The sequence below is a fragment of the Oncorhynchus mykiss genome, chromosome 14 (genome assembly GCF_057628025.1).
Source record: "Oncorhynchus mykiss isolate SJ-2025 chromosome 14, ASM5762802v1, whole genome shotgun sequence".
Taxonomy (NCBI): domain Eukaryota; kingdom Metazoa; phylum Chordata; class Actinopteri; order Salmoniformes; family Salmonidae; genus Oncorhynchus; species Oncorhynchus mykiss.
In genome coordinates this window covers 32,876,402-32,891,934 of record NC_143035.1, presented here as the reverse complement: position 1 = coordinate 32,891,934, position 15,533 = coordinate 32,876,402, and the positions used below count along the sequence as shown (strand labels likewise).

Sequence of the window (15,533 nt, the reverse complement as noted above, 5' to 3'; positions counted from 1 at the left end):
GCTGTCAACACCAATCCAACTCTGATTTGTGGAGGCTGTCAACACCAATCCAACTCTGATTTGTGGAGGCTGTCAACACCAATCCAACTTTGATTTGTGGAGGCTGTCAACACCAATCCAACTCTGATTTGTGGAGGCTGTCAACACCAATCCAACTTTGATTTGTGGAGGCTGTCAACACCAATCCAACTTTGATTTGTGGAGGCTGTCAACACCAATCCAACTCTGATTTGTGGAGGCTGTCAACACCAATCCAACTTTGATTTGTGGAGGCTGTCAACACCAATCCAACTCTGATTTGTGGAGGCTGTCAACACCAATCCAACTCTGATTTGTGGAGGCTAGTGAACGAGTGCAAAGCTCTGTCTCACCTGGCATGGTAACCATGGGTGTCCCGGCCCAGAGGACGTCCATGCCGGTGGTGTGTCCGTTACAGAGGGGCGTGTCCAGACACACGTCGGCCAGCTGGCCCCGTCTCACGTGCTCCTCCTTGGGCGCCACGGGAGAGAAGATGATGCGGGAGCCGGGCAGGCCGAAGTTCTGGGCGTACTGCTGGATGTTGGGCTCGCCCACCGCAGGGAAACGCAGCAACCACAGAACACTGTTGGGAACACGCTTCAGGATCTACAGGAGAGATGGTGAGTAAGTTGCTGTGTGTCTGAAATGGTACTACTGTTGACCAGAGCCCCTATATAGTGTACTACTGTTGACCAGAGCCCCCATATAGTGTACTACTGTTGACCAGAGTCCCTATATAGTGTACTACTGTTGACCAGAGTCCATATTCCCTATATAGTGTACTACTGTTGACCAGAGCCCCTATATAGTGCACTACTGTTGACCAGAGCCCCCATATAGTGTACTACTGTTGACCAGAGCCCCCATATAGTGTACTACTGTTGACCAGAGTCCCTATATAGTGTACTACTGTTGACCAGAGTCCCTATATAGTGTACTACTGTTGACCAGAGTCCCTATATAGTGTACTACTGTTGACCAGAGCCCCTATATAGTGTACTACTGTTGACCAGAGTCCCTATATAGTGTACTACTGTTGACCAGAGTCCCTATATAGTGTACTACTGTTGACCAGAGCCCCCATATAGTGTACTACTGTTGACCAGAGTCCCTATATAGTGTACTACTGTTGACCAGAGTCCCTATATAGTGTACTACTGTTGACCAGAGTCCCTATATAGTGTACTACTGTTGACCAGAGCCCCTATATAGTGTACTACTGTTGACCAGAGCCCCTATATAGTGCACTACTGTTGACCAGAGCCCCCATATAGTGTACTACTGTTGACCAGAGCCCCCATATAGTGTACTACTGTTGACCAGAGTCCCTATATAGTGTACTACTGTTGACCAGAGTCCCTATATATAGTGTACTCCTGTTGACGAGAGTCCCTATATAGTGTACTACTGTTGACCAGAGCCCCTATATAGTGCACTACTGTTGACCAGAGCCCCCATATAGTGTACTACTGTTGACCAGAGTCCCTATATAGTGTACTACTGTTGACCAGAGCCCCCATATAGTGTACTACTGTTGACCACAGTCCCTATATAGTGTACTACTGTTGACCAGAGTCCCTATATAGAGTACTACTGTTGACCAGAGTCCATATCCCCTATATAGTGTACTACTGTTGACCAGAGTCCATATTCCCTATATAGTGTACTACTGTTGACCAGAGTCCCCATATAGTGTACTACTGTTGACCAGAGTCCCTATATAGTGTACTCCTGTTGACCAGAGTCCCTATATAGTATACTACTGTTGACCAGAGTCCATATCCCCTTTATAGAGTACTCCTGTTGACCAGAGTCCATATCCCCTATATAGAGTACTCCTGTTGACCAGAGTCCATATCCCCTTTATAGTGTACTACTGTTGACCAGAGTCCATATTCCCTATATAGTGTACTCCTGTTGACCAGAGTCCATATTCCCTATATAGTGTACTACTGTTGACCAGAGTCCATATCCCCTTTATAGAGTACTCCTGTTGACCAGAGTCCATATCCCCTATATAGAGTACTCCTGTTGACCAGAGTCCATATCCCCTTTATAGTGTACTACTGTTGACCAGAGTCCATATTCCCTATATAGTGTACTCCTGTTGACCAGAGTCCATATTCCCTATATAGTGTACTACTGTTGACCAGAGTCCCTATATAGTGTACTACTGTTGACCAGAGTCCATATATAGTGTACTACTGTTGACCACAGTCCCTATATAGAGTACTCCTGTTGACCAGAGTCCCTATATAGTGTACTCCTGTTGACCACAGTCCCTATATAGTGTACTACTGTTGACCAGAGTCCCTATATAGTGTACTACTGTTGACCAGAGTCCCTATATAGTGTACTACTGTTGACCAGAGTCCCTATATAGTGTACTCCTGTTGACCAGAGTCCCTATATAGAGTACTCCTGTTGACCAGAGTCCATATCCCCTTTATAGTGTACTCCTGTTGACCAGAGTCCCTATATAGTGTACTACTGTTGACCAGAGCCCCTATATAGTATACTACTGTTGACCAGAGCCCCTATATAGTGTACTACTGTTGACCAGAGCCCCTATATAGTGTACTACTGTTGACCAGAGCCCCTATATAGTGTACTACTGTTGACCAGAGCCCCTATATAGTGTACTCCTGTTGACCAGAGTCCCTATATAGTGTACTCCTGTTGACCACAGTCCCTATATAGTGTCCTCCTGTTGACCAGAGCCCCTATATAGTGTACTCCTGTTGACCACAGTCCCTATATAGTGTCCTCCTGTTCACCAGAGCCCCTATATAGTGTACTACTGTTGACCAGAGCCCCTATATAGTGTACTCCTGTTGACCAGAGCCCCTATATAGTGTACTCCTGTTGACCAGAGTCCCTATATAGTGTACTCCTGTTGACCAGAGTCCCTATATAGTGTACTACTGTTGACCAGAGTCCCTATATAGTGTACTCCTGTTGACCAGAGCATAGTGCCTGGTCAAAGCTAATAGACTATCACATAGGGACTAAGATGCCATTTCACCTGGAGAGTCAGGGACAAGAGGAATTCCTGAAGAAACATGAAGACCTCAGACAACAGGATGATTGGAACAGTGTTTTCTAGCTTGATGCTTACATTGGCCCACATCTGCAGGGTGGGAGGGTCGATCTTGTAGAGCTGGTTGAAGTTGCAGTAGACGATGGAGTCTTCAGGCAGGCCGTACTGGGAGCGGGTTGTCACCACGATGGTACGAGGCACCTCTTCTCCTGTAGCCGCCTTGTTGTTGATCTGAGATGGAGGACAAGGCGGTGGTTACGATGGAGATATTTATGACCAGAGAGAAACGAGGAGGGGGGGGGCAGAGAGAGGAAGAGAGGGGTCAGAGGAGAGGCCAGTGCATAGTGACAGTGTTTCCCTTACACCCCTGTTCGGTCTCGGAGCTGAGAAAACAGACGACAGTAATGGAACCATTTCCCCAGGTGTCCTAACCCAAAAGTAGGCATGCAAGTGACCCAATGTACTTCTCCAGTACTAGCCTGTCTGTGTGTCATACCTGGAGGGAGACAGACCCTGATACTACAACCACCTCCAATGGAAGTATCTGAAAACACACAGTATACAGGAGATGTAACACTACAGACTCTAGTCATGTCATATGGCTGGGATCAAAGGTCAACCACAAAGGAGCTTCATCCAACCAACAAAATAAACTGATATTCATTCTTATCCATTTCCTGTGTGTAGTGGAGTCAGTGTGTGTGTCCCCCTCCAGTACCTGTGTGGTGGTGTCAGTGCATCCCCCCCAGTACCTGTGTAGTGGCCAGTCCCCCCCCCCCCAGTGTAGTGGCCAGTCCCCCCCCAGTACCGGTGTAGTGGCCAGTCCCCCCCCCCCCCCCCCCAGTACCTGTGTAGTGGCCAGTCCCCCCCCCCCCCCCCCCAGTACCTGTGTAGTGGCCAGCCCCCCCCCCCCCCCCCAGTACCTGTGTAGTGGCCAGTCCCCCCCCCCCCCAGTACCTGTGTAGTGGCCAGTCCCCCCCCAGTACCTGTGTAGTGGCCAGTCCCCCCCCCCCCCCGTACCTGTGTAGTGGCCAGTCCCCCCCCCCCAGTACCTGTGTAGTGGCCAGTCCCCCCCTCAGTACCTGTGTAGTGGCCAGTCCCCCCCCCCCCCCCCCAGTACCTGTGTAGTGGCCAGTCCCCCCCCCAGTACCTGTGTAGTGGCCAGTCCCCCCCCCAGTACCTGTGTAGTGGCCAGTCCCCCCCCAGTACCTGTGTAGTGGCCAGTCCCCCCCAGTACCTGTGTAGTGGCCAGTCCCCCCCCAGTACCTGTGTAGTGGCCAGTCCCCCCCCAGTACCTGTGTAGTGGCCAGTCCCCCCCCAGTACCTGTGTAGTGGCCAGTCCCCCCCCAGTACCTGTGTAGTGGCCAGTCCCCCCCCAGTACCTGTGTAGTGGCCAGTCCCCCCCCCCAGTACCTGTGTAGTGGCCAGTCCCCCCCCCCAGTACCTGTGTAGTGGCCAGTCCCCCCCCCCAGTACCTGTGTAGTGGCCAGTCCCCCCCCCCAGTACCTGTGTAGTGGCCAGTCCCCCCCCCCAGTACCTGTGTAGTGGCCAGTCCCCCCCCCCAGTACCTGTGTAGTGGCCAGTCCCCCCCCCCAGTACCTGTGTAGTGGCCAGTCCCCCCCCAGTACCTGTGTAGTGGCCAGTCCCCCCCCAGTACCTGTGTAGTGGCCAGTCCCCCCCCAGTACCTGTGTAGTGGCCAGTCCCCCCCCAGTACCTGTGTAGTGGCCAGTCTCCCCCCAGTACCTGTGTAGTGGCCAGTCCCCCCCCCCAGTACCTGTGTAGTGGCCAGTCCCCCCCCAGTACCTGTGTAGTGGCCAGTCCCCCCCCTCAGTACCTGTGTAGTGGCCAGTCCCCCCCCCCCCCCCCCAGTACCTGTGTAGTGGCCAGTCCCCCCCCCAGTACCTGTGTAGTGGCCAGTCCCCCCCCCAGTACCTGTGTAGTGGCCAGTCCCCCCCCAGTACCTGTGTAGTGGCCAGTCCCCCCCAGTACCTGTGTAGTGGCCAGTCCCCCCCCAGTACCTGTGTAGTGGCCAGTCTCCCCCCAGTACCTGTGTAGTGGCCAGTCCCCCCCCCCAGTACCTGTGTAGTGGCCAGTCCCCCCCCCCAGTACCTGTGTAGTGGCCAGTCCCCCCCCCCCAGTACCTGTGTAGTGGCCAGTCCCCCCCCCCAGTACCTGTGTAGTGGCCAGTCCCCCCCCCCCCCCCCCCCCAGTACCTGTGTAGTGGCCAGTCCCCCCCCCCCCCCCCAGTGTAGTGGCCAGTCCCCCCCCAGTACCTGTGTAGTGGCCAGTCCCCCCCCAGTACCTGTGTAGTGGCCAGTCCCCCCCCCCCCCCCCCCCCCCCCCAGTACCTGTGTAGTGGCCAGTCCCCCCCCCCCCGTACCTGTGTAGTGGCCAGTCCCCCCCCCCAGTACCTGTGTAGTGGCCAGTCTCCCCCCAGTACCTGTGTAGTGGCCAGTCCCCCCCCCCCCCCCCCCCCCCAGTACCTGTGTAGTGGCCAGTCCCCCCCCCCAGTACCTGTGTAGTGGCCAGTCCCCCCCCCCAGTACCTGTGTAGTGGCCAGTCCCCCCCCCCAGTACCTGTGTAGTGGCCAGTCCCCCCCCCCAGTACCTGTGTAGTGGCCAGTCCCCCCCCCCAGTACCTGTGTAGTGGCCAGTCCCCCCCCCCAGTACCTGTGTAGTGGCCAGTCCCCCCCCCCAGTACCTGTGTAGTGGCCAGTCCCCCCCCCCAGTACCTGTGTAGTGGCCAGTCCCCCCCCCCAGTACCTGTGTAGTGGCCAGTCCCCCCCCCCAGTACCTGTGTAGTGGCCAGTCCCCCCCCCCCAGTACCTGTGTAGTGGCCAGTCCCCCCCCCCAGTACCTGTGTAGTGGCCAGTCCCCCCCCCCCCAGTACCTGTGTAGTGGCCAGTCCCCCCCCCCCCAGTACCTGTGTAGTGGCCAGTCCCCCCCCCCCAGTACCTGTGTAGTGGCCAGTCCCCCCCCCCCAGTACCTGTGTAGTGGCCAGTCCCCCCCCCCCAGTACCTGTGTAGTGGCCAGTCCCCCCCCCCCAGTACCTGTGTAGTGGCCAGTCCCCCCCCCCCAGTACCTGTGTAGTGGCCAGTCCCCCCCCCCCAGTACCTGTGTAGTGGCCAGTCCCCCCCCCCCAGTACCTGTGTAGTGGCCAGTCCCCCCCCCCCAGTACCTGTGTAGTGGCCAGTCCCCCCCCCCCAGTACCTGTGTAGTGGCCAGTCCCCCCCCCCCAGTACCTGTGTAGTGGCCAGTCCCCCCCCCCCAGTACCTGTGTAGTGGCCAGTCCCCCCCCCCCAGTACCTGTGTAGTGGCCAGTCCCCCCCCCCCAGTACCTGTGTAGTGGCCAGTCCCCCCCCCCCAGTACCTGTGTAGTGGCCAGTCCCCCCCCCCCAGTACCTGTGTAGTGGCCAGTCCCCCCCCCCCAGTACCTGTGTAGTGGCCAGTCCCCCCCCCCCAGTACCTGTGTAGTGGCCAGTCCCCCCCCCCCAGTACCTGTGTAGTGGCCAGTCCCCCCCCCCCAGTACCTGTGTAGTGGCCAGTCCCCCCCCCCCAGTACCTGTGTAGTGGCCAGTCCCCCCCCCCCAGTACCTGTGTAGTGGCCAGTCCCCCCCCCCCAGTACCTGTGTAGTGGCCAGTCCCCCCCCCCAGTACCTGTGTAGTGGCCAGTCCCCCCCCCCAGTACCTGTGTAGTGGCCAGTCCCCCCCCCCAGTACCTGTGTAGTGGCCAGTCCCCCCCCCAGTACCTGTGTAGTGGCCAGTCCCCCCCCCCCCCCCCCCAGTACCTGTGTAGTGGCCAGTCCCCCCCCCAGTACCTGTGTAGTGGCCAGTCCCCCCCCCAGTACCTGTGTAGTGGCCAGTCCCCCCCCCCAGTACCTGTGTAGTGGCCAGTCCCCCCCCAGTACCTGTGTAGTGGCCAGTCCCCCCCCAGTACCTGTGTAGTGGCCAGTCCCCCCCCAGTACCTGTGTAGTGGCCAGTCTCCCCCCAGTACCTGTGTAGTGGCCAGTCCCCCCCCAGTACCTGTGTAGTGGCCAGTCCCCCCCCAGTACCTGTGTAGTGGCCAGTCCCCCCCAGTACCTGTGTAGTGGCCAGTCCCCCCCCAGTACCTGTGTAGTGGCCAGTCCCCCCCCAGTACCTGTGTAGTGGCCAGTCCCCCCCCCAGTACCTGTGTAGTGGCCAGTCCCCCCCCAGTACCTGTGTAGTGGCCAGTCCCCCCCCAGTACCTGTGTAGTGGCCAGTCTCCCCCCAGTACCTGTGTAGTGGCCAGTCCCCCCCCCAGTACCTGTGTAGTGGCCAGTCCCCCCCCCAGTACCTGTGTAGTGGCCAGTCCCCCCCCCAGTACCTGTGTAGTGGCCAGTCCCCCCCCAGTACCTGTGTAGTGGCCAGTCCCCCCCCCAGTACCTGTGTAGTGGCCAGTCCCCCCCCCCAGTACCTGTGTAGTGGCCAGTCCCCCCCCCAGTACCTGTGTAGTGGCCAGTCCCCCCCCCAGTACCTGTGTAGTGGCCAGTCCCCCCCCAGTACCTGTGTAGTGGCCAGTCCCCCCCCAGTACCTGTGTAGTGGCCAGTCCCCCCCAGTACCTGTGTAGTGGCCAGTCTCCCCCCAGTACCTGTGTAGTGGCCAGTCTCCCCCCAGTACCTGTGTAGTGGCCAGTCCCCCCCCAGTACCTGTGTAGTGGCCAGTCCCCCCCCAGTACCTGTGTAGTGGCCAGTCCCCCCCCAGTACCTGTGTAGTGGCCAGTCCCCCCCCCAGTACCTGTGTAGTGGCCAGTCCCCCCCCCAGTACCTGTGTAGTGGCCAGTCCCCCCCCAGTACCTGTGTAGTGGCCAGTCCCCCCCCAGTACCTGTGTAGTGGCCAGTCCCCCCCCAGTACCTGTGTAGTGGCCAGTCCCCCCCCAGTACCTGTGTAGTGGCCAGTCCCCCCCAGTACCTGTGTAGTGGCCAGTCTCCCCCCAGTACCTGTGTAGTGGCCAGTCCCCCCCCAGTACCTGTGTAGTGGCCAGTCCCCCCCCAGTACCTGTGTAGTGGCCAGTCCCCCCCCAGTACCTGTGTAGTGGCCAGTCCCCCCCCAGTACCTGTGTAGTGGCCAGTCCCCCCCCAGTACCTGTGTAGTGGCCAGTCCCCCCCCAGTACCTGTGTAGTGGCCAGTCCCCCCCCAGTACCTGTGTAGTGGCCAGTCTCCCCCCAGTACCTGTGTAGTGGCCAGTCTCCCCCCAGTACCTGTGTAGTGGCCAGTCTCCCCCCAGTACCTGTGTAGTGGCCAGTCCCCCCCCAGTACCTGTGTAGTGGCCAGTCCCCCCCCAGTACCTGTGTAGTGGCCAGTCTCCCCCCAGTACCTGTGTAGTGGCCAGTCCCCCCCCAGTACCTGTGTAGTGGCCAGTCCCCCCCCAGTACCTGTGTAGTGGCCAGTCCCCCCCCAGTACCTGTGTAGTGGCCAGTCCCCCCCCCAGTACCTGTGTAGTGGCCAGTCCCCCCCAGTACCTGTGTAGTGGCCAGTCCCCCCCAGTACCTGTGTAGTGGCCAGTCCCCCCCCAGTACCTGTGTAGTGGCCAGTCCCCCCCCAGTACCTGTGTAGTGGCCAGTCCCCCCCCAGTACCTGTGTAGTGGCCAGTCCCCCCCCAGTACCTGTGTAGTGGCCAGTCCCCCCCCAGTACCTGTGTAGTGGCCAGTCCCCCCCCAGTACCTGTGTAGTGGCCCGTCTCCCCCCAGTACCTGTGTAGTGGCCAGTCCCCCCCCCCAGTACCTGTGTAGTGGCCAGTCCCCCCCCCCCCCCCCCAGTACCTGTGTAGTGGCCAGTCCCCCCCCCCCCCAGTACCTGTGTAGTGGCCAGTCCCCCCCCCAGTACCTGTGTAGTGGCCAGTCCCCCCCCCAGTACCTGTGTAGTGGCCAGTCCCCCCCCCAGTACCTGTGTAGTGGCCAGTTCCCCCCCCCCCCCCCGTACCTGTGTAGTGGCCAGTCCCCCCCCCCCAGTACCTGTGTAGTGGCCAGTCCCCCCCTCAGTACCTGTGTAGTGGCCAGTCCCCCCCCAGTACCTGTGTAGTGGCCAGTCCCCCCCCCCCCCCCCCCAGTACCTGTGTAGTGGCCAGTCCCCCCCCCAGTACCTGTGTAGTGGCCAGTCCCCCCCCAGTACCTGTGTAGTGGCCAGTCCCCCCCCCCAGTACCTGTGTAGTGGCCAGTCCCCCCCCAGTACCTGTGTAGTGGCCAGTCCCCCCCCAGTACCTGTGTAGTGGCCAGTCCCCCCCAGTACCTGTGTAGTGGCCAGTCTCCCCCCAGTACCTGTGTAGTGGCCAGTCCCCCCCCAGTACCTGTGTAGTGGCCAGTCCCCCCCCAGTACCTGTGTAGTGGCCAGTCCCCCCCAGTACCTGTGTAGTGGCCAGTCCCCCCCCAGTACCTGTGTAGTGGCCAGTCCCCCCCCCAGTACCTGTGTAGTGGCCAGTCCCCCCCCCAGTACCTGTGTAGTGGCCAGTCCCCCCCCAGTACCTGTGTAGTGGCCAGTCCCCCCCCAGTACCTGTGTAGTGGCCAGTCCCCCCCCCAGTACCTGTGTAGTGGCCAGTCCCCCCCCAGTACCTGTGTAGTGGCCAGTCCCCCCCAGTACCTGTGTAGTGGCCAGTCTCCCCCCAGTACCTGTGTAGTGGCCAGTCCCCCCCCCAGTACCTGTGTAGTGGCCAGTCCCCCCCCAGTACCTGTGTAGTGGCCAGTCCCCCCCCAGTACCTGTGTAGTGGCCAGTCCCCCCCCAGTACCTGTGTAGTGGCCAGTCCCCCCCCAGTACCTGTGTAGTGGCCAGTCCCCCCCCCAGTACCTGTGTAGTGGCCAGTCTCCCCCCAGTACCTGTGTAGTGGCCAGTCTCCCCCCAGTACCTGTGTAGTGGCCAGTCTCCCCCCAGTACCTGTGTAGTGGCCAGTCCCCCCCCAGTACCTGTGTAGTGGCCAGTCCCCCCCCAGTACCTGTGTAGTGGCCAGTCTCCCCCCAGTACCTGTGTAGTGGCCAGTCCCCCCCCAGTACCTGTGTAGTGGCCAGTCCCCCCCCAGTACCTGTGTAGTGGCCAGTCCCCCCCCAGTACCTGTGTAGTGGCCAGTCCCCCCCCAGTACCTGTGTAGTGGCCAGTCCCCCCCAGTACCTGTGTAGTGGCCAGTCCCCCCCAGTACCTGTGTAGTGGCCAGTCCCCCCCCAGTACCTGTGTAGTGGCCAGTCCCCCCCCAGTACCTGTGTAGTGGCCAGTCCCCCCCCCAGTACCTGTGTAGTGGCCAGTCCCCCCCCAGTACCTGTGTAGTGGCCAGTCCCCCCCCAGTACCTGTGTAGTGGCCAGTCCCCCCCCAGTACCTGTGTAGTGGCCAGTCCCCCCCCCAGTACCTGTGTAGTGGCCAGTCCCCCCCCCCCCAGTACCTGTGTAGTGGCCAGTCCCCCCCCAGTACCTGTGTAGTGGCCAGTCCCCCCCCCCCCAGTACCTGTGTAGTGGCCAGTCCCCCCCCAGTACCTGTGTAGTGGCCAGTCCCCCCCCAGTACCTGTGTAGTGGCCAGTCCGTTGCTGACAGTGAATCCGTTGATGGTGACCTGTATCTGTCCCTGGTTGATCATGTTGATGATGGCCTCAGCTGCTGTGTTCATGGGGATGACGGGCATGGACAGAGCCTCGTTGGTTTCTGCTACTCCACTGTCCCCACTGGCACACCTCATCTGGAGAGGAGACCACAAGAAGGAAGGAGTGATTTACAAAGCATTTTCAGGAGGATAAAAGGGGGCAAAAAAAAAAAAAACTCTTCACAGTTCAAATTGAAGAACAGGAACAGACAATGGGGGGGCTCTCCAATAGTTGGTGGGTCCTAGTCAAATGGAAATATGGTCACAGAATATTCCCACAGTCCCACCTTGACGTCAGGCAGGCTGTCCAGGAAGGGTTAGGGCTATTCACCATCTCACCTTGACGTCTGCCCAGGAAGGGTTAGGGCTATTCACCATCTCACCTTGACGTCAGGCAGGCTGTCCAGGAAGGGTTAGGGCTATTCACCATCTCACCTTGACCACCTTGACGTCAGGCAGGCTGTCCAGGAAGGCCTTAAGGTCGATGCCATTCAGAACGATGCGGTTGTCAAAGATGTGGCCGTTTGACTTGAAGTCAATCACCGCCTTTTTCTGTTGAAGAAAACACCAGAAGATTACTGGAGGTGAAGAGGTGAACTGTTGAAGAAAACACCAGAAGATTACTGGAGGTGAAGAGGTGAACTGTTGAAGAAAACACCAGAAGATTACTGGAGGTGAAGAGGTGAACTGTTGAAGAAAACACCAGAAGATTACTGGAGGTGAAGAGGTGAACTGCATGGCAAGTGTCGTTACAAGAAACCAAGTCAGGGTTGTAGATCTAAAAAGACGACATTTTCATTCATCAAAGCTAGTCTTTTTTCTTTCAGATCAAGGCTTTAAAAATACATACATACATACATACATTCTCCAGGGTCTCATTTTCAAGACTGCCCTGGCAACAATTAATCAACAGGATCGGTCTCAAAACACCTTCACTTTACTTTTTCACATCTCAACAAATCTAATTTAAAAAAAAAAAAGAGGCATAACATTTCACATCAATCAAAACAAGTGCAATTCTCCACCACATTCCTCATTAAAGTCCCGAACGGACTCTTTCGAGACCAGACAGTCAAGACCCAGTGGCCTGCAGGTCATTCCCTGCGCTAGGGTCACAATAACGAAACAATCTTCCCAGACTCTGAGACCAGAGGAACCTCTAGAACCAGCAAGTCTTGAGAGTGAGAATATTTTAAGATTAGTCCTCTGCGTTGAGTATTGAGGTTAATTAGGGAATTAACGATCAATGGAAATAGTTGTTTTTCAGTTCAACATCTAGTTAGAATCCGTGTAAGTTAGAATCATGAGTGTCACCACAGAGGGGTCATATTAGTGTGTAGCCCAAACTATTCGGACGCTTTTTGGGATGTCTCATGGTCTGACAAACACCGGTCTAGCTCGTTCGCCTTCCATTACCGATATGGAAGTGCGAAACAGGCGGATGTGGTGAGACGCATCCAATGCAACAAAACAAAAACAACCTTAAAAATATTACGCAAATAAGATTTCCGCACAAAGCATTCAAAACGCAAAATTAACCACATAAAAAACTGATCCATTACAGCAGAACAAGAAGCGGGCTTGCAATTTCAACCAATCACACTGTACATTAGCCGCACAATATGGTCCAATCAAGTCCACACGTCAACAAACCTTAGTTTACTGCATAAACAGGAATCTCACCTTGAGGTGGGGGAACATGTTAGCGTGGTCTCCGATGAAGAAGGTGTGTGGCATGTAGGCTAGTTTCTCAGAGTACTGCTCTGCCACCTCGAAGGGGGACGTCTCCTTGTCTGACACAATGTAGTCCATGAAGGGAGCTCCGCTGGTTCCCGGGTAGCCCAGCCACATACACTGTGAAGGGGAGAGAGAGCAGTTGGCAGTGTGAACTTTATTTGGACATTCATTATACTGGTGTAGTGCACATTTTTTTGTGTGGGGGGTGAGGAGCGTACACTATGAGGTCATCATTTCTCAATCAATCAAAGACTGTACCGACAGATGTAGCCTATTGAATATCACTGTAGAATAGACCTATGACCAAACATTCACGTCACTGTAGAATAGACCTATGACCAAACATTCACATCACTGTAGAATAGACCTATGACCAAACATTCACGTCACTGTAGAATAGACCTATGACCAAACATTCACATCACTGTAGAATAGACCTATGACCAAACATTCACATCACTGTAGAATAGACCTATGACCAAACTTTCACATCACTGTAGAATAGACCTATGACCAAACTTTCACGTCACTGACGATCTGAAATGGTCCACCCAGACAGACAGTGTGTTGAAGGCATAACAGCACCTCTTCAACCTCAGGAGGCCGAAGAAATCTGACTTGGTCCCTAAAACGTCTCACAAACTTTCAGATGCACAATTGAGAGCATCCTGTCGGGACTGTATCCCCGCCTGGTACATGACCAATACCATGTGATAAATGTGTATGTGACCAATACCATGTGATAGGATTTTTTTGTTGTCTAAGGAACAGTTCATATATATTTAAATACCCTCAACACCAAATTAGGCATACCTATTTTCCAAATAGGCCATCATCACTGTCAATCAGGAATGATCCTTCATCACATTCTAACTGCATATCTGCCAATCATTTGATCTCAATCACTTTCATGGGGATATGCAGTTAGAGCTTGTTGAATTACTGTTTCATGAGCAAATTAAAGCAGATGGTGTTAACTATTACACATATAGGCCTATTTGGTTTCACAGTGTACAAAACATGACGAACGCCTCCATGACAGACTGACCAGGTGAAAGCTATGATCCCTTAATGATGTCACTTGTTAAATCCACTTGGGTGTAGATTAAGACAGGGAGACAGGTTAAAGGAGGATTTTTAAGCCTTGAGATAATTGATACCTTGATTGTGTGTGTGCCATTCAGAGGGTAAATGGGCAAGACAAAATATTTAAGTTCCTTTGAACGGGGTATGGTAGTAGGTGCCAGGCGTACCGGTTTGTGTAAAGAACTGCAACGCTGCTGGGTATTCCACGCTCAACAGTTTCCTGTGTGTATCAAGAATGGTTCAAGCCCCAAAGGACATCCAGCCAACTTGACAACTGTGGGAAGCATTGGAGTCAACATGGACCAGTATGTATACCTGTGGATGCTTGACACCTTGTAGAGTCAACATGGACCAGTATGTATACCTGTGGATGCTTGACACCTTGTAGAGTCAACATGGACCAGTATGTATACCTGTGGATGCTTGACACCTTGTAGAGTCAACATGGACCAGTATGTATACCTGTGGATGCTTGACACCTTGTAGAGTCCATGCCCTGACAAACTGAGGCAGTTATGAGGGCAAAAGGGTCTGTAACTCAATATTAAGGCGTTCTTAATGTTTTGTACACTCAGTATATCCTGCCTACAGGAACATGACAAATATTTTTTATAACTAACCCAAGAGAGAGGTTGTGGTCTGACATTTCCAACAGGAGCAAATTAATCAGTGGGCAGAGAACAAGCAACGAGGTGGGCAGAATCAAGCACGCGTTAGCAAGATCCTATTGGCGCGTTGTAGCATATTGCTGTTAGGGAACACCTAATCTGTGCATGTGCAATATCTCAATTTGCCCTGACGCTCCTAAACAGAATTCTTGGAAACTTTGGCAGTCTACAAAACTTACTCCACTGTTAAAGATTCTAGATTTGGAAACAGAAAAACATAGAGAAAAACAAATTTAATAAAAAAAAGGGGACATTTGCAGAATGTAGGCCAAAAATGTATCTCCTCCCACTGCCGGCCACTGGGCTTCCTCATTACCGTGTTTGTTTGGTGGTGAGTGGAAATGCCAACCGGATGCTTCAGATGTAAACATCCAGCGAAACACCTAGCTCACTGTTCTGTGGTGCACACTGTTGAGTTTTGGCTGCGTGAGGATTGTTTGACTATTCAGCTTCGGATAAGAAATGACAGCGGTGTTCATGTCATAACAGCGTATGCCATTATATTCTGTTCTGTTGGGCTACGTAACATACAAATGAATCATTCGGTGATCTTTGCGAGACATCGATTCAGCTTTGATCTGACGTTAGGCCTACTAAACGAGCACCATCGTGAGAAGTGATCATTTCCTATTTGTAATAATCACAACAAAGCAGATATATATAGTTACACCGATATTGTCGTCAGAAGACATTGGCCTTTTACCGACATCGGCTGATAATTTATTTAATATCTGTTATCTGTTGAATTGTCACATTGTAAGAATTCACTATTTGAAGCCTGTTTTTGACAATTGGGCATTTGGATGGTAATTTATGAGAACGATGTGGGAAAAATATAACTTTAGTTTCCACGCTGTAAAGTGCCTTCAGAAAATATTCAGACTGCTTGACCTTTTCCACATTTGGTTACAGTAAAAATGTATTCAATTGTTTCTCCCCCTTCAATCTACAAAAAAATTGTGCCTTGACACAATCCTGTCTCGGAGCTCTGCGGACAATTTCTTCGACCTCATTTGCTCTGACATGCACTGTCAACTGTGGGACGTTATTTAGACAGGTGTGTGCCTTTCCAAATCATGACCAATCAATTGAATTTATCACAGGTGGACTCCAATTTCTGGAAAGATCAAGGATGATCAATGGAAACAGGATGCATCAGAACAATTTAGAGTAATAGCAAAGGGCTTAAATACTTATGGAAAAATGTCTAAAAACCTGTTTTCACTGTCATTATGGGTTATTGTGTGTAGATTGCAGAAAAAAAACTATAATCCATTGTAGAATAAGGCTGTAACGTAACAAAATGTGGAAAAAGTTAAGGGGTCTGAATACTTTCCGAAGGCACTATCATATTGGTAAGTTGCCCCCCCCCTCCCCCCAAAAATCGGAATCTGTATCGAAC

At 54.2% G+C, this 15,533-nt stretch overlaps 1 protein-coding gene across 22 annotated transcripts in view; it reads right to left on the bottom strand.

Moving 5' to 3' along the window:
- The window catches only part of LOC110489148 (UDP-N-acetylglucosamine--peptide N-acetylglucosaminyltransferase 110 kDa subunit), a 42,264-nt gene that overhangs the window by 7,448 nt on the left and 19,283 nt on the right, over window positions 1–15,533 (bottom strand). For 11 of the 22 annotated variants that reach the window (XM_090198785.1, XM_090198789.1, XM_090198779.1 and 8 more), the window contains 6 exons: window positions 12,324–12,494; window positions 11,076–11,192; window positions 10,566–10,736; window positions 3,555–3,602; window positions 3,137–3,289; window positions 372–624 (listed from right to left, as the gene is read on the bottom strand). In XM_090198785.1, the coding sequence (XP_090054911.1) occupies window positions 372–624; window positions 3,137–3,289; window positions 3,555–3,602; window positions 10,566–10,736; window positions 11,076–11,192; window positions 12,324–12,494 (913 nt within the window). The remainder of the gene's footprint in view (window positions 1–371; window positions 625–3,136; window positions 3,290–3,554; window positions 3,603–10,565; window positions 10,737–11,075; window positions 11,193–12,323; window positions 12,495–15,533) is intronic. The other 11 variants (XM_090198792.1, XM_090198794.1, XM_090198784.1 and 8 more) reach the window with 1 other exon arrangement.